This window comes from Aspergillus uvarum (genome assembly GCF_003184745.1).
Source record: "Aspergillus uvarum CBS 121591 unplaced genomic scaffold BO82scaffold_1, whole genome shotgun sequence".
Taxonomy (NCBI): Eukaryota; Fungi; Ascomycota; class Eurotiomycetes; order Eurotiales; family Aspergillaceae; genus Aspergillus; species Aspergillus uvarum.
The window spans coordinates 141,389-160,311 of record NW_020291298.1 but is presented as its reverse complement, the minus strand read 5'-3'; the positions used below and the strand labels follow the sequence as shown (position 1 = coordinate 160,311).

The 18,923-nt window shown below is 54.5% G+C and overlaps 6 protein-coding genes across 6 annotated transcripts; 2 read left to right on the top strand and 4 right to left on the bottom strand.

The window, feature by feature from the left end:
• Positions 1–146: 146 nt before the first annotated feature.
• On the top strand, positions 147–739 carry BO82DRAFT_427842 (uncharacterized protein; the record flags this gene model as incomplete). Its single annotated transcript, XM_025640392.1, has 4 exons — positions 147–159; positions 219–250; positions 352–418; positions 493–739. The coding sequence occupies 4 exons, from the start codon at positions 147–149 to the stop codon at positions 528–530; spliced, it is 150 nt and encodes a 49-aa protein (XP_025497232.1). The 3' UTR covers positions 531–739.
• Positions 740–772: 33 nt separating this feature from the next.
• On the bottom strand, positions 773–2,708 carry BO82DRAFT_1379 (putative nucleoporin). Its single transcript, XM_025630039.1, has 3 exons — positions 1,841–2,708; positions 1,117–1,772; positions 773–1,055 (listed from the first exon to the last, which is right to left on the bottom strand). The coding sequence occupies exons 1-3, from the start codon at positions 2,454–2,456 to the stop codon at positions 942–944; spliced, it is 1,386 nt and encodes a 461-aa protein (XP_025497231.1). The 5' UTR covers positions 2,457–2,708; the 3' UTR covers positions 773–941.
• Positions 2,709–2,836: 128 nt separating this feature from the next.
• On the top strand, positions 2,837–4,274 carry BO82DRAFT_349570 (coiled-coil-helix-coiled-coil-helix domain-containing protein). The gene is made up of 4 exons (XM_025633899.1): positions 2,837–3,096; positions 3,311–3,538; positions 3,705–3,837; positions 3,947–4,274. The coding sequence occupies exons 1-4, from the start codon at positions 3,077–3,079 to the stop codon at positions 4,082–4,084; spliced, it is 519 nt and encodes a 172-aa protein (XP_025497230.1). The 5' UTR covers positions 2,837–3,076; the 3' UTR covers positions 4,085–4,274.
• A 6-nt stretch (positions 4,275–4,280) lies between these two features.
• Positions 4,281–6,756, bottom strand: BO82DRAFT_388107 (acyl-CoA-binding domain-containing protein). The gene is made up of 4 exons (XM_025638359.1): positions 6,249–6,756; positions 5,931–6,044; positions 5,738–5,810; positions 4,281–5,596 (listed from the first exon to the last, which is right to left on the bottom strand). Exons 1-4 carry the CDS (start codon positions 6,262–6,264, stop codon positions 4,552–4,554), a joined length of 1,248 nt encoding a protein of 415 aa, XP_025497229.1. The 5' UTR covers positions 6,265–6,756; the 3' UTR covers positions 4,281–4,551.
• A 240-nt stretch (positions 6,757–6,996) lies between these two features.
• On the bottom strand, positions 6,997–9,235 carry BO82DRAFT_349568 (putative GABA permease). The gene is made up of 3 exons (XM_025633898.1): positions 8,750–9,235; positions 8,132–8,692; positions 6,997–8,077 (listed from the first exon to the last, which is right to left on the bottom strand). The coding sequence occupies exons 1-3, from the start codon at positions 8,851–8,853 to the stop codon at positions 7,153–7,155; spliced, it is 1,590 nt and encodes a 529-aa protein (XP_025497228.1). The 5' UTR covers positions 8,854–9,235; the 3' UTR covers positions 6,997–7,152.
• A 1,317-nt stretch (positions 9,236–10,552) lies between these two features.
• On the bottom strand, positions 10,553–15,747 carry BO82DRAFT_1291 (putative jumonji family transcription factor). The gene is made up of 5 exons (XM_025629952.1): positions 15,336–15,747; positions 15,156–15,253; positions 14,173–15,098; positions 13,064–14,120; positions 10,553–12,922 (listed from the first exon to the last, which is right to left on the bottom strand). The coding sequence occupies exons 1-5, from the start codon at positions 15,594–15,596 to the stop codon at positions 10,885–10,887; spliced, it is 4,380 nt and encodes a 1,459-aa protein (XP_025497227.1). The 5' UTR covers positions 15,597–15,747; the 3' UTR covers positions 10,553–10,884.
• Between the last annotated feature and the right edge of the window lie 3,176 nt (positions 15,748–18,923).

The following is an 18,923-nucleotide window of genomic DNA, read 5'->3' as shown; positions in this document are numbered from 1 at the left end:
GGTTGGTCCGTGCTCGGCAGAATCTCTTTTCCTTCGGGGTTCAAGCTGATTTGCATAGACCATAGAAACCAGCCCATCCATCTCTGCCATTACACAACTCTTCAACTCGCTTTCTCTTTCACTTTTCATACACATTATCTCTCACAATGTTCGCTCCCGGTAGGTCTTTATCCTTTCTTTCGACCCATGAGAGCAAGTTACTAACACTCATCCTTCAGGTCAGGAACAGCTCTCCAGAGAGGACATCAAGGTAATTCTCCTTGCCCGATCGCTATGATCCCATCCATGCATGCCCAGGGCCATGGCCATGCTACATACAGTCTGGACAGCAGAGCTAACAACCAACAACAGGCTGGTGAGGCCCAGGCCAACCAGACCGTCCGCATGGCCATCACCGGCGGTGTCCTCCTCTACCTCTGTATGTTTCCCGCTCTCGCCGTCCTCTTTCCCACCCATCCATCCAAAGCTAACACTGAGGCCTCCGTACTGCAGCTCCCTTCGCCGTCGAGTTGGTCAAGAAGTTCCTGTAAATCATACAGCATCCGTTCGATCGATCATCCATCCGGCTCGATGAACCCGAAGATCCTCCTTCTACCGGACTAGAAGACTGTGATACTGGATACAAGGGCAGTGGTGGACATGAAACCTGTTTTTTTTTTGTGTATACTAGACCCATTGGAGGGAACTCCTTTTTTCGACCTAGAAAGAGAAAATCTTGCGTATGTTTCTACCTCGTCTCGACTTTGCGCTTAACGATAAGTAAGAAAGGATCCCTAGCGCAAACGCGCGCAGGTTAATGTTGCGGATACCAGCTCCTCGAAAACTCCGGTCAATTGCTTTCCCTCCCCAATCAAATCCAGCAAAGAAAGCAGCAACTAGAAAGCACACCCCGTTTCGTAATAGATTGAACTCAAAGAGAAAGGCATGAGAATAATAAAACACTACATTAAATGGACCCCGCCGCCGGGGAGCTTCTGCGACTCTTCGAAATCCTTCTTCACCGACTCCAGCTCCTTCTGTAGGTGCTGAATCTGCACGTGGTAATCGTCCAATATCTACCGCGCCATGTGTTAGCGATCAAACTCCACCTGTCTGACGGGAAATCTGTCTGCTTACCTTCTTCGCCGTCTTTAATGTCTGCTCATCCAACTCATCCTCCGCCTGAGCTGTGGCCTTGGGTCCCGCCCGCTCCATCTCCTGCTGCAACCGCCGCGAATGCTCCCGGATGGCCAGCATGCGCGCCCAGATCTCCTCCCCGCGGCCGTTCAGCGACGGGTCGAAGACCGACCGTTCCAGCTGTGTCAGCTTCTTCCGCAGCTCCTCCTCGGCATCATCCATCGCGTAGCCGCGGTTGCGCAGCACCTGGGTCTTGGCCGCCAGCGTCAGGCACCGCTTGCTGAGAACGAGGTGTTTCCGCCGACATTCGGCGATGCGCACGCTGATCTTCAGGTCATGCCGCGACAGGAGCTCGGTCAGGCAGTTGTTGATCTCGTGCATCCGGGTCTGCAACATGGTAAGGAAGTCTTTCTGGCGCTGCGCGCGCTTGCCGAGATCGAAGAATCCCTGCACCAAAACCGGTACATAGCCCGGCTCGGGTCGTTTGCGGAGCGCATCCTCCCACTTCGCCTCGTCGTCTCCCTGTCCCGGCTGGTAGAAGGGCGCCGCGTCTTCGCCGACGTTGTTGTACAGGTAGGTGCGGAACGGGGACGCGCGGTTGTTGGGGTCCCATTTGTCCTTGACAATTTGAATCTGCATAGGAACAGTGCGGTGAACTTGTGTGAGAGGGGGGAAGATAGTCAGTACATTTTGAAAGATACCATAATCGAGATAGAGCACCAACCTCCCGTAACGGCCCGTCCAGGTTCCCAAAGACTCGACCCCAGTTGCGATTGCTGTTGTGCATTGGACTGTCCGAATTGCAACGTCGACCCCATCTGTGTCCCTGGTACCTGTTGCTGTTGCTGTTGACCTAGCAGGGAGCTACCGAACAGGCCTGACTGTTGTTGCTGCTGCTGCGGTTGCGCCTGCTGGCCAAAGAGACCGGTGCCCTGAGGCTTCTGACCCAATCCTCCGAACAGACCTCCGCCTCCTAGTCCTGACGCAGGCTGCGTCTGTGTTTGTTGAGGCAATGCGCCGAACGCAGGTTTTTGCGGGTTTGCATTTGTGTTTCCAAAGAGGCCGCCGCCTGTGGTCGATGACTGCGGGTTGGTGTTCGCGGCGCCGAACAAGCCGCCTGTATTTGATTGTTGCTGGGTGCCGGCTGCTGTGTTTTGTCCAAAGAGGCCACCACCGGTCCCTGTCGTAGCAGCGCCAGTTCCTGCGTTGCCAAACATACCACCGCCAGGTCCTTGTTGAGCATTGGCGCCGAAGGGGCTGGGTTTCGAGTCCGCGCTGGGATTACCGAAGAGAGAACTGCCACCCGAAGGTTGAAAAGGTGTTTGACCGAAAAGGGACATGATGTGTGGTTGTGTTTGAGAGAGGAAGGGGTCTCGGCCGGTTGAGGTGAAGTTGAGGAGAATGAATCCAAGCTCCGAGCTGGTATCAAACAGAAAAGAAATGGAACAGCTCAGCGATTAAAGTATTAACAGCTGCGAAACCCTTGAGCCAAATCTATTTCCCGTGGAACAACAATCTCAAGTAGTGACCAGGACCTACACAGCAAACCTCGAGACCGAGACAAACACGAACAGCAACGGCGATGCGGAGAGCTGCGACTCGAAGCGCTTTTGTTCGGGGCAACCGCTTTGTTTTTCGCAGGTCACGTGCAGTCAGCTCACGCCGGGACTATATAATGCCTGAGGCACTGAAAAGCTCCAAGGCCACAATTCCTGCGCCCTCTCATGCCTCAGGCATAGGATATTTTTGCATTACCTAATCCCTCATTTCGCAACCAATCAGCGCCCAGCAAAAACCGACCTTCCAAACCTCTCCGCCGCAGCTTCAACTCATCGTCGTCGACCTTGTACTGCCCGCACCAAAACCGCCCTCTCCTCCTCCTCCTCCGGAATTGCATCCCACCCTCCCCAATTGCCATTGACCTACCCTCTCCGGAAACACCCCAGAAACAACCGTCACCATGGCCCGCCGCGAGTCCAGGTAAACCTCCCCCCTCACCTCCTCCTCTTAACAACGGCCAGCCGCCGTGACTCTCTACATCCGAATACCTCCATAATCCCCAAACCCACACCTACATATACCTACCCTCGCAACCACCAATTCCCCCCAATTAGGCCCCCGAACCCCCCTACCACTCGCTCCAGATCCTTCTGCCTCATAAGTCGTCAAGCTGAAGCTCACAAAAATATGGCAGATTCTCCCAACAGGTGCTGGTCGACACCACGCCGATGCCCGACCACATCCCCAAGGTGGAGGAGATCGGCGCGACGTCCGCCCCGCTGTTCAGCGCCGCCTACTTCATCGGCGACCGGTGCCGGGCCTACAACGACGACTTCATGAAGTGCAAGGCCGAGGCCAACGGCCGCGGCGAGCTGGAGTGTCTCAAGGAAGGGCGGAAGGTGACGCGCTGCGCCGCGAGTGTGTACGTCGGTCCATTTCTTTCTGGGGGGGTATCAATGGAGCTTTCTCTCTCCTTTGCCGGGGAGAGGCGAGCGACATACTCTCAATTGACCCCCCTTACTGCCATCTTGCAAAAGGACAGCAGACGCGACAGGAAACAATGGCTAATGGGGCCACGCCGCAAACAGGATCAAGGACATTAACACCCACTGCCTCAAGCAATTCACCGCCCACTGGGAATGTCTCGAGCAGAACAACCACCGTCTCTTCGACTGCCGTAAGGCCGAGGTGAACTTGAACGCCTGCGTGTTCGACAAGTTGGTTCGTTGATCCCCTCTCCCCTCGCTCTTAGGCTTGTCCTTGTTTCTCTCGGGTCCCCTGCGATTCGGGCCCCCGAGGTAAGCAACCGGTATTAACGAGCAACAAACAGGGCCTCAAGAAAACCATCCCCGGTGCCCCCGAAGATCAAACCCCCGTGCACCTGCGCCCACAACAGATCTTCTCCCGCTATCCCGGCCGGCAGTGGCAAGCGAACGAGGATGGGACGCCCATTCTCGACAAGAACTAAAGCAGGGGTTCAAGTTTCGACGTCTAATTTCCTTTTTTCTATGGCCGTGCGGTCTTGTTTTTCCCAGTTTCTTTGGTCTATGTTTCGAGGTGTTTCCGCCCATTGGTTTCCGATCGAAATGGCTCTCGTGTGTGTATGTGTGTGTGTGTATATATATTAGCATCAGGAATATTCATTTGGTATCAGAAGATGATCTCTCTCCTTGGGGTTTGTGTGTAGTCAGTGCGTGGCGTGGTGATCCTGTCTAGATGCTGCTACATGATAACATTGTGGTTTAGTGCACAGTACACTGGCTCTCACGACAGACAAAAAGAAATCTCGATGGAGGATGAACCAACAAGAAGAAAAAGCATGTCCACCATCAAGATGTCCACGCCATGCATACATACAAAACAACAGAAATATATAATATATACGAGAACATGGAGACCACAGGAACCCAACACCTAACGGGAGAGTCTCAGATTTCAAGAATCACCTCGAGGTATCCTCTTCCTCCGCCAGGGCCTCGTCCGCGCCAATCGATTCTTCACCTCCGCCCACCCAACCTTGAGCACGACCTCCAGCCGCCGGTCCCCGCGGAGGCGCATCCACACCCACAAGATCCCCAGGAGGCCCAGATCCACCATCACCTGCCGGAAACACACCCACAGGAACCAGCGGACCCAGGCCCAGACGCCCGAGCGGCGGCGCTGGGCCCGCGCGCGCGCCTCCATCTGCTCGCGCACGGCGGCGATCTCGGCCGTCATCGTCGTCAAGGCCTGCTCGACGCGGCGACGCCAGGATGCCGGGGTGGGAGGGGGGGGCGGCGGTCGTCGTGACCTCCCTCTGGACGGGGGATCGGGGGGTTCTATTGCCTCGTGAGGATGGGGTTGTGGTCGGTAGTCGTTCTCCTCCGCATCGTCATGGTGATGGTCGTCATCGTCTTCTTCTTCATAAAGATTATCCTGAGCCTCCGCGTACACCTCTTCCTCGTCCTCGTCCTCCTCCTCCTCCTCCTCCTCCTCATCCTCCTCATGGTCACGGTCGACCTCATCATCCCCAAACCCCTTGGAACGCGACCGAGCATACGCCCCCGGCTGACTTACAGGACTCATCACCCTGAGCCCCGAGCCCTCCTCGCGACCACGTCCGCGCCCACCATGTCGAGACGCCGCCTCGCCTTCCCCCACCGACGTAGCAAGAAGCCACCGCGCATACTCCTCGCGCGACAAGCGCCGCCCCGACGCAGAAGCAGCAGCACCACCGCCACCACTCGCCCCTGCCGACCCATGATGTGACCGGAAGTCCGCCAATCCCTGGCTCCTCAGAACGGCCTCCGACCCAGACTCCGACGACTCCAGCGAAGCGGTATTCGACTTGATCTGATCCCAGACGAACTCCAACTCGGCGACCAGCTCGCGAGCCTCGGCCGTCTGCGACGCATACTGATGCATCGTCTCGATCAGCGTGGAGATGTACCGGCGTTTGGCTTCGGTGCGGGAGAGACCGCGCTGGGCGTACCATGTATCCCTAGCCCATACGTATCAGCATTAGCATTAGCATTAGCAATTTGAAACTCCTAAACCAAATAACTTGGAGACCTCCTGCCATTCAACCCAGAAACCCCTCCCAAATTGAGCAGGCAGAAAAGACCAGGAAGAATAAACATACCACTTCTCGCACTCCATAAACACATCCGGAGTATTCCCCACCGGCCGATCCATGACACCTTCAACGTCACCTTCTACAGATCCACGAAAACATCAACATAAGAAATTAAAATCAAGGTTTCGCCCCACGGGTTCTTCCCCCCAAACCAAAGCCTAGCCCTCACTCCCTCCCCAAAGGGATAAAAAAAACATACCCATACTCTGCTTATACAAGCCATACAACTTCAACCGCTCTGAGGCGGGCGGACGCGCCGTCCCCGTCCGCGGAATCCGCTTAACTGTGTTGAGGGCGTGGACGAAGACGCGGTCTGAAGAGTGATTAGCATCTGCTTTCAACCGTTTGTTTTGGAATGTGTAATGCGCTGGAAGTAAAGAAATCTCGCGGAGCTCGGGATGATAATGACGCCGCTGGGCGAGACGGCATCCAACCGTCCTAGGGATTGAAGGAATACCGGAACCGTTACAAGACACATGACAACCAAAATATGCTAGGGTTTGGGGGACAAACGCACCCACTGAGTCTGACATGATTCAACGCGCAACAACAACAACAACGAACTGAAACCCGAATGTAGTCTGGTCGAGGGTGGCTTCATGAGCGCAGTGGTGGGTGCGGATGCGGAGGCAACGGCGAGAGCGGAGTCGGTCGTGGGTGTAGCAAGGGGGTACCGCATCGGTGGGGGACTTCCGCACGACAAGATATTCAGAGCGATAATTCGAAGCTACTGATCGTTGTGTTTATTTTACCCTGAGGTGAGAGGAGGGAAGAGAGATCGCGAGAGTGGTCTAGTCGCGCGATTGGGATTGCAAGGGAAAGCGAAGCTTCCCCGGATTTCGGAGGTCGAGGATGAGCGAGATCGATTAGATATGCGCGTCACGAAAGGGAGGGAAGGGGGCGAATGGAGTCTGAAGTTGGAGTGGAATTGGTGGGAGGAAATGGAGAACCCGATCTCTCAAGGGAAATTGTGTCGAATGGAGGAGAGTGTTGTTGGAGGCTGCAGCATGCAGGGTCAGTCAGGCCGATAAGTGTTGTTGGTTAAGGTAGTTCGGTTGATGCTGGATTGGAATGGACTGACTGACGGATTCGGCTCAACCGCGGCTGTTTCGGCCTCGGAGGTCCCGCCCGTGATTCTGTGGGCTCCCCCACTTCTTCTTCTATGCCATCCTTTGCCAGCCTGGGGTGCTGGGCAATTTCTATGATGTACATATAATCTCAATCCTCATTCTTCTACAGAGTGTTTGGATCTAGAACAAGAGGTACTCGTAATTGCTAAGTTACCAGTGAATAGCCAGTTAGATACTCAAAGATATATTTGCGTACACATACACGCAGTAGTCACAGAACCAGTTATCATACCAGAACACAGAATAAATATGTACAAGAGGTAACCACTGCATCCCGGAGGAACAGGTGAATTAATTCTTCGCCGAGCTACTGCTCCGCCCTTTCTCCCCCTCCGACAGGACATTCTCCGGATCCACCGGTTTCCCCGTCATCACCCCAGGCATCCCGTCCGCTTCCTCCGCCACCGGCGGGCCCGTGAAATGCTTGCGGGCATACACCACGTACCAGCCGATACTGATGGCCGCGAACCCGGCAAACACCACGCTGGCGTAGTTCATGCTGCTGGAGTCGACCGGCAGCGACACGGGCATGCAGAACAGCACCACCGCCAGCACGATCCAGCACACGGCCAGTCCGTTGATCGCGTACCCGAACCGACCCAGCGAGAAGCTCGACTCGCGCACCGCGCGACGACCCCGACACATGAGGATCAGGATCGGCAGTCCGTAGGACGTGGACAGGCAGATCGTGGCGACGCCCGTGAACGAGTTGAACGCCGCGCTGGAGCCAAAGTAGATCAGCCCCAGGAGACAGTCCACCGCAGTCGACAGGACGATCGCCCACACGGGCACGTCCAGACGCTCGTTGACCCGGCGCCAGAGTCGGAAGCCGGGGATCGCCCCGTCGCGGGCAAAGGCGTACGTGCAGCGGCTGGCGGCTGTCAGGGCGCCAATGCCGGCGAACATCAAGATCCCCAGGATCAGGAACAGCAGACCGAAGCCGCCGCCGGCGGAGCCCGTGGCCGTCTTGAAGATTAGCCCAATCGGTTGTCCGCTGGCGACGTCAAGGAGCGACTGCACCGAGGGGAGGACGAACAGGATCGGAATCAGATACACCAGGCCCGTGACACCGGCCGCAGCCACCGACAGGACAATGGCCTTGGGCACCTCGCGGTGCGGGTTCTGCACCTCCTCGCACATTGAGGCCACCATGCCGTACCCTGTCAGCGTATACGCGGCTTGCAAGAGTCCCACGAAGAAAGCCCAGCCGGACGGCCTATTTATCTGTCAGCTTCAAGAAAAACCCTTCCATGCCAAAGAGGAAACTCACCAGCCACTCTGCGAAGAGTCGTAGTGCGCAAACACAAACTCAGCATCCCGACGATGATCCGCCATCGTCAAGAGAGTAACCAATATGATAATAACGCTAGCCGCAGTCCAATAGATGCACACCTTGTTGATCAGGTCCAGGTACTTGGAGAAGAAGATATTGACGAGCGCGCAGACAAGAATGACCGCCCAGAAGGTGAGGATCGTCTGCCACGCGTTGGCCACAAAGTCCTCATTCCACAGGGAGATGGCGCTCAGGATCAGCTGACCACCGGAGAAGGTAATGCTGAGGGTGACGGTCCAGTTGCCAACCAGCGTCAGCCAGCCGTCGATGAAGGACAGCATCGGGGCCCAGCGTCGGGTCGGCAGCATGGCACTCCAGTAGTATACACCTCCGGCGGTAGGATAGACGGCGCAGATCTCAGCAAGCGATGCGGCGATGGCGAGGGAGATGAATGTGACGAGGACCCAGCCCCAGATGATGGTCACCGACTGGCCATCGGTGAGGGTGATGTAGAGGGTGGTGCTGAGACCGAAGGGCGCGGCCATGATCGCAAAGGACCTGTTTTCTCCCATCAGTCAAGCTTTCCAACCGCAGTCCAGTTCATCGTTCGCATACAGGCCTAGAATACTGAGCATGCTCAAGTTGCGCGGCAATTCGCTCTTGTACCCCATGCGAGCCAACGCCTCATCGGCATTGGCATCCACAGAGGCTTGACGCATATTGATGGATGGATGGGAGTTGAGAGGAGAGCTTCTACTCAAAGGTTGTCATCGCAGGTCAGGTAGAGTGGTGACTAGAATTGAGAAGAAGAGGAGCGTAGCGAATGCGACCAGGGTAACCCGCGAGGAAAGAAGGAAGGTGAGAGGAAGGAAGGTGAGAGGAAGGAAGGAGGGAGTGTATAAATGGGGATGATGGGATGAATAGAGTGAGTAAAACAGGAAATAGAGGTGGAGGTGGAAGAGGAAGAGGAAGTGGTGATGGTGAAATAGTGATAGGAATGTTCCCAGCAACTTGGAATAGTGCAATGAAGTCAGTCAGTCCGTATGTACTCCGGACTCATTAAGTTACTGGAATGCTTAATTCCCCCGCACGTCACCCATGACCATCTTTTCCCTTTCTTTCCTGCTTTCTTTCACCACTCAGCATTTCTTCCCACTCTCTCCAGACTTGCACATGAAAAGGACCCATCGTTGAACTGGGGAGGCAGACGGAATCTACCAATCACCGCTGAGCAGGCTCGATAAACTCCTTCACTAAGAGACTCCGGTGTCGGGCTAAACGCCCTAAAAGGGGCGCGGTCCGAGACCGCGCTGATAAGCAGAAACCCAGAACGATAAGTCAATAATGATCAGACAAGCCCATTAGTTCGGGCTATGAAATGCATCCATCCCTACGCTTATCTGCCTTGTCGATACAGTCAGTCCGTCTCTTATCGCGGTTCTCCATAATTTTCCGACTCCCTGCAAACATGCCTCCCAAAGACACTTATTAGGGCGGTCACGCAATTGAATTGGTGAAAAGTTCACATGCGGACCGCAACTCCGGCTGAGACTCATGCATGACTGACCGGTGGAGAGGGACGAACACCTCGTGTTGGTAGAGCCACCTCCTCCTCTACCTCCTCAACCATGGCGCTGTCCAGTCTGGCTCCCCGCGGGGTAATTCCAGCTTACTTCCTAGGGTTCCACCTTAGGGCCCATCGCTGCCTGATCCAACGACATAGCAAACTACAATAAACTACAATAAACTACATCAACACAAGGCAGGCACATTTAAATCTCTAACTAATCGATGATTCACGGCTATCCATTTGCTAGGTACATACAGCACAGTGAATTGTCACTATTCCAGTGACGGCTGCCACATCGCTTCACGGAACGCACCCATGCGGGTTCGTCCGGCAGATGAGCGCCAAACTGATCCTGAAAGAGGAGTCCAGTGGTGGAGGAGAAGGGGATAAAGAGTGACGGACCGAGACAAGAATAAGAACCAGGGGAAGGGGGCGGGGCGGGGGCGGGGCGGGGGCATATGGGGGTATCAAACACGAGGCTCACTATTAGAGACACGTCGAGGCATTTTCTGTTCATCGAATATGGGAAATGAATGCTTTTTTTTCGAGCGGTTTTTTGGAGGGGTGTGAGGGGTGGGTGATGTCTCTAGTATATGGATAAACCTGTCTTACTGGAGCGGCATAGGCTCCAATAGCTCTCCCATCGCTCGGATGAATAGAGGATCCAGGTAGTGGTGATAGGGGGACAAAAGGTGAAACGTGCTGAAAAAATAAAGGTTTGAAAAAGGACAAGGGAAAGAGCAATCGAGGCCAAATCCGCCGAATGGACAGTGGGAATGGTCAGTCCGATCATCAAGACGCTTCACATTAGGCGAATGGCCACCTGGCCTAACGACGCCCACCGCCATTTGATCCTCCGGTCGTGCGGATTCTTAAAACGGTCGGATTTTGGCATCCACCCCTCAATCCCTGAGAGAAGAAAATAGAGGAGACAATCAAAGGCCTCATCGAAACAAGGCCCCAAATGGAGGGACCACTAGCCAGCTAGGACCGATCCGACTGTGAATGATTATCGTCCGGATGGAGGAGAAAAGAGGCACAAAAATAATCGCAAACGCCCAGTCATGCAGTCGTCAATCCAGATAAGTCGTTACATGGTGATAATGGTGAGGGAAAAAGTTGAGGATGCAAAACGTCATCGCAGGCATATAAATCGAGTGCTGGGTAGGCTGCTCCGTGGTTAGGGGCTGAGCACCGCGCCAATGTCTTCCGTCCCGTCCATGCCGAACCCAGCCATATCGACTGAGTGCAAAGAACCCGGACCTCCGCGGCCCAAGGAGATATCGGACGACGCATAATCATGCTTAAGTCGTTCATGAGGGCCAAAGAACGGTCGACTCTCTTCGTTCGGAGTGTTTCCATCGCCGGCGGCCCACGGCCCATGCTGCCAAAACCTCGTATTCGCCTGTTGATCGCCAAAGAGATCATGGTGGTCATGATGGGTTTCCGGGCCGTGATGAGCAAAGTCGTTTGGGGACTGGAACCGCAGATGCGACCGGCTGAAATTCGAGCAGGGAGAATCGGCGTGCAACGGCAGGTCCAAGTTCGGGAACGGCATGTCCTCCACCGTCGTGATATCAATGGTTGGGTTCTCCGTCTGTCGAGCTAGGGCTGTTGCCAGGCGGAGGTTAGAAGCTGAACTTTGACGGCTATGGCTGGCGGACCGTTCGATGGCCCGTTGCACGAAACTACCGCATGTCTTCAGGATCTTCTCTTGGTCGGCAGGAGAGAGGCTGGCGAAGAAGTCGTTGGCGAGAGAAGGCCGGGGCAGTTCGGGTTCAACGCGGGTGAGGCCGAATGTCTTCTGCGCATACTCCGTGAAGCCAGACGGCATGTCGTAGGGAGACTGGTAGACGGTCGGGTTCTGCTCACGCTGTTGCTCGAGATAAGCGTAGGTGCGTGGCACTTTCGAGAGCGCCAAGCCGCTGCCGTTCACCGCCTCTTGCTTGATGGGTTCCGGCTCCTTCTTTTGCAGCACATCAAGCCGGTCCCGATGACTCACCAACGAGAAGCGGAGCATCTGCAACAGCCGAGTCACTTCCTCCGATCGCATGTTCAGGGGTTGTAGCGAAAGAGCAGAGCCATCAGGCGCCCGGGGTTGTACCCGCTGTTGAGCCATAGCCAGTTCCAACTTCTCCAGGCCATTAGGCGGTGGGACGGATCCCATCGGACCCAGGAGCGTGTCAACAACCATCTCGGGGCTGACAATGGTATATCTGGCGAAGACATTGGCATGGTCGGTAATCTGGGCCAGGCGACGGCGAGCGATTAGCTCCCGAACATTGGCAAAATTATTCGCAGGAAGGTGATGGTGGTGATTGTTCTGCTGCTGCTGCTGCTGCTGCTGCTGCTGTTGTAATAAATGGGATGGCGGATAATGATGGGTGGGATGAGCCTGGGAGTGTTGACGAGCATGAGCCTGCAAATGCGACTTGGTGACGTGCGGGTACGGGGCATGACGGGCAGATTGCGTTGGCAGGGTACGGTAAGCAGACGGCATCGCAGCAGGAGGCGGAGGAGGAGCAGCAGCAGCAGCAGAAAGCGCAGGGCGTGGAGGGGCAAGAGAAGAATGCTGCAGCAATGAAGGGCGGGGAGCAGCAGCAGCGACGGCGGCGGCAGCGGCAGCAGCGGCAGCGTTAGTGTGAGTATGCGTAATGTTGTTGGCGGCAGCGGCAGAAGCAGCAGCAGCAGCAACACCGACAGCAGAGGCGGTGGGCAGCGACAGAAGATGGTGGTTGTGAGGAGGAACGCCAGCAAGGTGAGGGGCATACGGAGTCGTGGCAGGGAGACGACGATGGTGGGGTTGGTAAGAGGGGGCCCGGGCCATCACAGCGCCAAGGGACTTAACGCTGTCCAGGAAATTCGCCCGCTGGTTGTGGACAGGCACAGTAGGGTTGTGTGTATATTGAGCCCTACATTCAGTGGACGATTCGCCCAGATAATACCAGATCTTCTCGCCCTGCATGAGGTTGATGGGCGCCGACGGTGGGGCAATGTGGTAACTAGTGCTGTCCACCGTCTCGAATTCGGCCCACTGATACGGGGAGTCTCCATCACCAAACGGATTTCCTGCCACCGGCACGGCTGACTCCAACTCTTTCCGGCTCTCGGGCTTCCGAGCCAAGTGGGCAGGAAGAGGCTTGGTTCCTGGTGCCAGCGGTGAGAAATTACTCCGTCGAACCACGAGCATCCAGCGGTATGGTAATTCGATTACATCCCTGTGCGTCGATCACATCAATCAGTCAGTCAGTCAAACAGTCCGTCAGAAATTCCCATCACTGCATCATCGTCGTGATAACACCAATCGGGTAATTGCCAAACAGCAAACAAGCGGGGGAGGGGGGAGGATGCTGTCTTACCCTCGAGGGAGCACCTTGACCAGCAACATTCGTTCCTCAGGTCGGTTCTCGAGCACCACCGCCCCATTGATTTCCTTGTCCGCCTGGAACTGCACTAGCTCCCCAGCCACCAAACGCCGGGCGGTTTGCATGAGTTTGCGGTCGAAATCGAGCGAATCGCTGTTGCCCATCCACGACGGTTTCTTTTGGCGGTGGTACTTGCATTTAAGGTCCACGCTAGGAATCGAATACTGCTCGCCATCGTCGGCGATCACGGCGATCACACCTTCCTCCACTTGTACGCCAGCCAGAAGCGCACAAGTGGCATGGTAGGAGCGGGTACATTTGCCGAAATTGCACTGGAAGCAAGCACCGCGCACCTCGCGGCAGAAAAGGCACTTGAGGCCCATGCGAGCCTTTGGGATTTTATCCACATCGCACACCACCTCCCGTCCACTGTCGTCCCGCAGGATAGTTGTCTCCTCTGTATACAGAGCACAACGCCGATGGGCATGTGCCTTGCCATCCTCGGTGGGTAAGAGATCTTCGTAATCGAGGTTGTTGGGACACAAAACGCAGGGGATTTTCCGAGGAACATCCAGACTCATGCGCATACGTTTCGCCTTGGTGGTTTCGCCGTCCTGCTTCCGTTTGCGCCCCCGAGTAGATGGCTTCTCGGGAACACTGCGGGGCGGAGTCAGAAGATCCGAGACACCTTCCATCGCATCCAAGTCGCTGTCGTATTCTCCATAGTATTCAGGGGTTGCCTCCCCGCGAAGCTTCCGTTCAATCTCATCAACATCAATCCAGACACTGTCGGCTTCGCAGTGGCACTTCTTGGCCACCCGTCCATATTCCAACCACTTTTCCGTAGCGAAATTGACGGATTCGGCACAGTTGTAACCCAGGTTGTAGCCAGAGTGGTAGCCATATGGATAAGTGATGACAAACTCGCCCTCGTAATGCACCAATCTGTTGACTGTGATGCCATACTGGGATTTGAGTAGACTGGGCGAGACAAGGTAAGTCTTGTGGCGGAGGAATTGATCGCAGCTCTTGGCATCACTTTGCCAAATACCTTGATCTAGAGTTAGCACTGGAAGGCCACCGGATTTGGCTTGTAATCTTACTTTTCATGGCCTGTTCGAACCGAGGAGCATCCTCTTGAGAAATACTGTACCATTGTTTCGGAGCTCCGAAATGGATATAGTTGATGCTGTACAGATCCACATCCTCCAGGTGCCAGGCGAAAGTCGCTTTCCACATACCCAGGTACAGGTATGCAGTGTTAACACCCGGTACTTTCTGGCCGAGCACGTCCAACAAATTCGGTAACCGGGCAACATTCCACGAAGTCGTGATGTTATCATCGAAGAGGGAGCCAGGCATATCAGCACCGTACAGGGGATTGTTGAACATCAAGGATTTCCAGTAAGCGGTTTCTAGTTCCTCACATCGCTCTGCCGTGTACTCTTCGCTGTCATGAATGCGGTAATCGAAGTCTTTAAAGGCATCCTCGTCCACGTAGTCGACTGCATCACCGCCCTTGTTGTGTTTTCGCCGCGCAGTAACTGACTTGGGCTGCCGGCCTTTGGGCTTCGGGCCGGGTAGAGATTCGCCATCGCTCAGTTCCTCCGTCTTCGTCTCGACTGGATTTGACTCCGGAGAGACAGGAGTCGGAGGACCTTCCGGCTTGATTTTGTCAAGGCCTTCCTCTGCAGGAGGCTCCTCCTTGACCTTAACCTGGTTGGACCGTTTGGGCGGGCGGCCCGGACCTGGACGACGTTTCTGCGAATCTGCTCGAGGCGTCTGGTTTCGGGGCGCAGGATGGGCGCGATTCACCCGCTCCTGATTTCGGCGTCGTTCACCTCTGCGTGCGGGAGGTTGATGGCTGCTTTCTTCACACAGCCCTTTCCACTGGGGCAGATTGTATGATCGCTGTCTCTCGATGTTGGCCTGTGTGTATGTTCCGTGCGAACCGTGGAACTCCTGCATGATCGGATTCTTCACGCGAATCTTCTTCACGGCTTCGTCGAGCGGCGGGAGGGCATCAGACCTATTGAGACGACAGATGAGCGCTAGGTTGCGTAGGATTGACTACGGACGGACTTACCACTCCTTTGGGGGGATGATCTTGATAATACCCGATCGCATGCCGTATTCCTCGACTTTGTTGATGAATGACTGAAAGTCCCGGAACTGATCCATGGTCTAGCGAGTTTCCAATTAGCCCATGCGTCCGATGCAGAAGCTAGACGATCGGGCTCCGTCAGCAGGAGACCAGGCGACTCACCGGCTTGAAGACGGGAACCTTGCCACCACCATAGTAGTGGTCTGGCTCAATCACTTCGTCGTCAGCCTCCACCGATGGGATCTCCTCCTGAGCTCCGGGGACATTGTGGTCCAGTTCAAGATCCGATAGCTCCGAAGGCACGCCCTCGGGGGCCTCCTTCTTGCCGTTGGCGCTTTGCGGCGGAGTGATTGAGGCCGCATGGGTCGCCGGACCGCCCGCGATCGACTCGAAGAGGGGTTGATCAAGCGCTGCCGCCATCATCTCAAGATGAAAGAAACGAAAGGGGGGAGAATTGTTCGGAGAGATTGATTCTGGTGCCGTCGTCGGAAGAAGCGACCGCTGAACGACGGCAGGAGAGGGATTCCCAGCGGTCGGGGGAGTAAGCGTGACGTAGAGGAGGTACTTTCAGCAGGCGCTGTTCTGCGGAAGCCGGTTAATATTGCGACGGTAGTGCTTTCAACAAAGGTACACCCAAAGAAGGTTTATTTGGGTGGTTAACAATAGTGAGGGATAAAAGAGATAGTCGGGGAAAAGTATGGGTGAATGGGAGGAAGAGTGAATTGATGAAGTGCCCGGCTAGGATGACCCAAGCTCAGTTGGGACAAATTACAAAAGATTCCGAGATCACGCGAAGCGCAAGAAACACCGGGAAGGAGTCAGATAAAGATAGGGACCGGGTGGAACAGTGGATGATGATGAGATCGGTATCGACAGCGGTAGGCTGTAGCAGCAGACCAGCACGCAACGCAGGCCCCTCCTCCAATATGAGGGCTCAGGGAACGGAGGGAGCAGATTTGCCGTGGGTGTGTTGCAGGACCAAGCAGCAAGAGTAACGATGGCGCTAGTTCAGCAGCGGAGCAGGAAGAGAGGAATGGGTTTGAGCTAGCGCGAGGAGGAATGGAGCCACTACCAGACTACTCGTAGCAAGTGTAGCAACCAGCAAGAGGAAAAAAGGCAAAAGGCAGGGGGGGCAGGCAGGCAGAGCCAATGCCAGACGCAGCGCCCAGGTCGGAAGGGTCAATCAAGAAGGGGGTGTGGAAGGAGGACGACGATGAGTGGAGCCGGCCAGAGCACGATGGCCTGACCTTTTTTTCTTTCCCTTTGGTTCCCTTTGGGAAGATGATGATGGAATGGGACGAGTAAGATGGCTGAGCAGCCTGAGCGCCTGAGAGCATAAACGGGTTAAGGCACCGACGCGATACTCGGAGCAGTAAAGTACCGTCTGCGTGGCCAGTCGCAGGGGGAGATTTCTTTTGCCTGGCTGCTTTGCCGCGAGCAGATCGCAGCACGCAGCACGCAGCACGGGATGTCCGGTGTCGGAAAGAGCAAGAGAGGGTAGGTAGAAATGAGATTGCTTCACTTACTGGATATTGAAGAAAGGAGAGACAAAACAGACGCAAAAGACAGAGAGCCGAAGGGAGATGGTCTCTGCTTCAGTAGTGTTTTGTAGTTGTAGTAGTTGTAGCTGTAGTCGTGCGGTAGCATGGAGAAAGTCAGTCTCAAAGCTGTTGATCGGTTTCCAGCAATCCGAGGCAGCAGTTTGACTGGTTTGCTGCATGAAGTCACGTGGGACACATGACTGGGTGAGCTGAAACGGGCGTACGGTAGGCGGTGGGACGCAGGCTACGACACCACGCGGTAGACATCAGCACGCTGTAACTTAACTTGCTATGTGCAGTAAGTAGGTATACTGCAAGGCTGGGGGTGCGTGTGCGTGCAGCGATTGAAGAACAAAGTCCGGAAATCATGTCGACCTGACCGGCGGATAACCTCGGCATTGGGCAAGGACAATTCCAAGAAGATTATCATCATCATCATCATTATACCTACATTGATCGCTCGTACAGGCGGTGGTAACAAATCAATGAAGGGTCTGATCGGGATGACCTCACCAGTCCTGAGTGCCATTGGGGGGAGCTGCTCTGCTGGGCTGCATTTAGCCGGGGGTAAAAGCGGTTCTACTGCTCTTTGTTAGTAGTACCTACTCCGTAGTATTCTTTTCATTAATGATTGTCGTTATCTGGTAGTCGGGTCTATATGTCCACGCACTCATGATATGCAGTTAACCCATGAATCAGATACGCTCGGCGATATCCATTTCCGATAAAATCACTGCATGGCAAAGCCACCCATTGACCAGCTCAACATGGCACGGGGTGAGATTTTCTCATTGGCCACTGAGATCATCCGAGGAAACACCTGCATCAGTGCATGCATGCATAAGGCGGCGGCCGTCGAGGCATCGGCGGCGATAGCCGCTTTGAGACCCCCTCACTGTTTGGAAGAGATAGTAGTAGTAGTAGTATAGTGCCTGCATCGAGTCCATATAGACAGAGGCAACAATCAACTTAGCGCTACAATGCCCAACAATGGAGTATGAGCCTTCAATTAGATAGATAGTTGTAGATAGAACCTCACACACTCTTTCTCCTGTTCTCTACAAATCTACTCCCAACTCTCAGTTAGACATTCTACTTAGATCCCAAGTATACAACATAATAACCACACAACACCAACAATACACCAAGCCAATCCAACCCAACCAACGCACTGACAGACATGACATCTCAAGATAACTACCTTACTGACCAGGCTACTATACTTTCCAGTAATATGCAAGATAAAGCCGCAGGCTAAGAGAACATTCCACCACAGATCCGTGCAGCGCTCAATCACCCACCCACAGCAAGCACCTTGCACCGTCAGCATGTAAACTACCTAGTAATATATTCCCTTCCACGGGGCTGTTTCAACCCCAATCAGTCCCTCTGGAGTATACCTTCTACAACACCACCACTCCCCCTAAGAAATCCCGTTTATCCGACCTAATCAACCACGACATCAATGAAGCCCCAACGTCTGAGTATAGTACATACAGTACCTAAGTAGTACCGATTCACCCCATCACAATACCATAAAGGAATGAACCTGAAAACCTAACCCAACCGGCCGAACCAAACCCCCGAGTAGCAGCCTGAGGCCCCCCCCATCTTTAAAAGCCCGTGGTCCATGCCCCCCTTCCCAAACGGGATCACTGCAGCAATCAGCATCCATCCCATCCGCCGTATGCCCATCACTTTGAACTCGACTCACTCCAACCCCCGAAGAAGCGCCACCTCCCCTGGTCGGATTTTTCCAAGACAATCTACACGGTACATTACATACACACACTACTCTAGTTTAGCCAAAGTAAAGTAAACTAAACTAAACAATCCATTGATACGGTTTCACAAATTGCGAAGCAGTCGATCATCCTCCCCTCCCTGAGCATGGCGTTAAACCTTGCCCCCCCACCCTCCACCAACCACCCATCCTAACACACGGACCCTGACTGACGAACGACAAAACTAAAACAGGCACTGTACATACAAACTTGACGGCATGCATGCTTTTAACGGGCGTTGGGCAGGAATGAAAGTCAACGTTAATTGAGTACTTGGAGATATGTAGATGCACTGGGGGTGGAAGTGACAAGGTCGTACGACGTAGTGTTGTGTCGTCTGTGGATTCAAATGTATTGTACTCGGACATTGAATCAGTAGTAGTATATGCAGTATGGCATGATTACTTGCTATTATAGTGAAACAT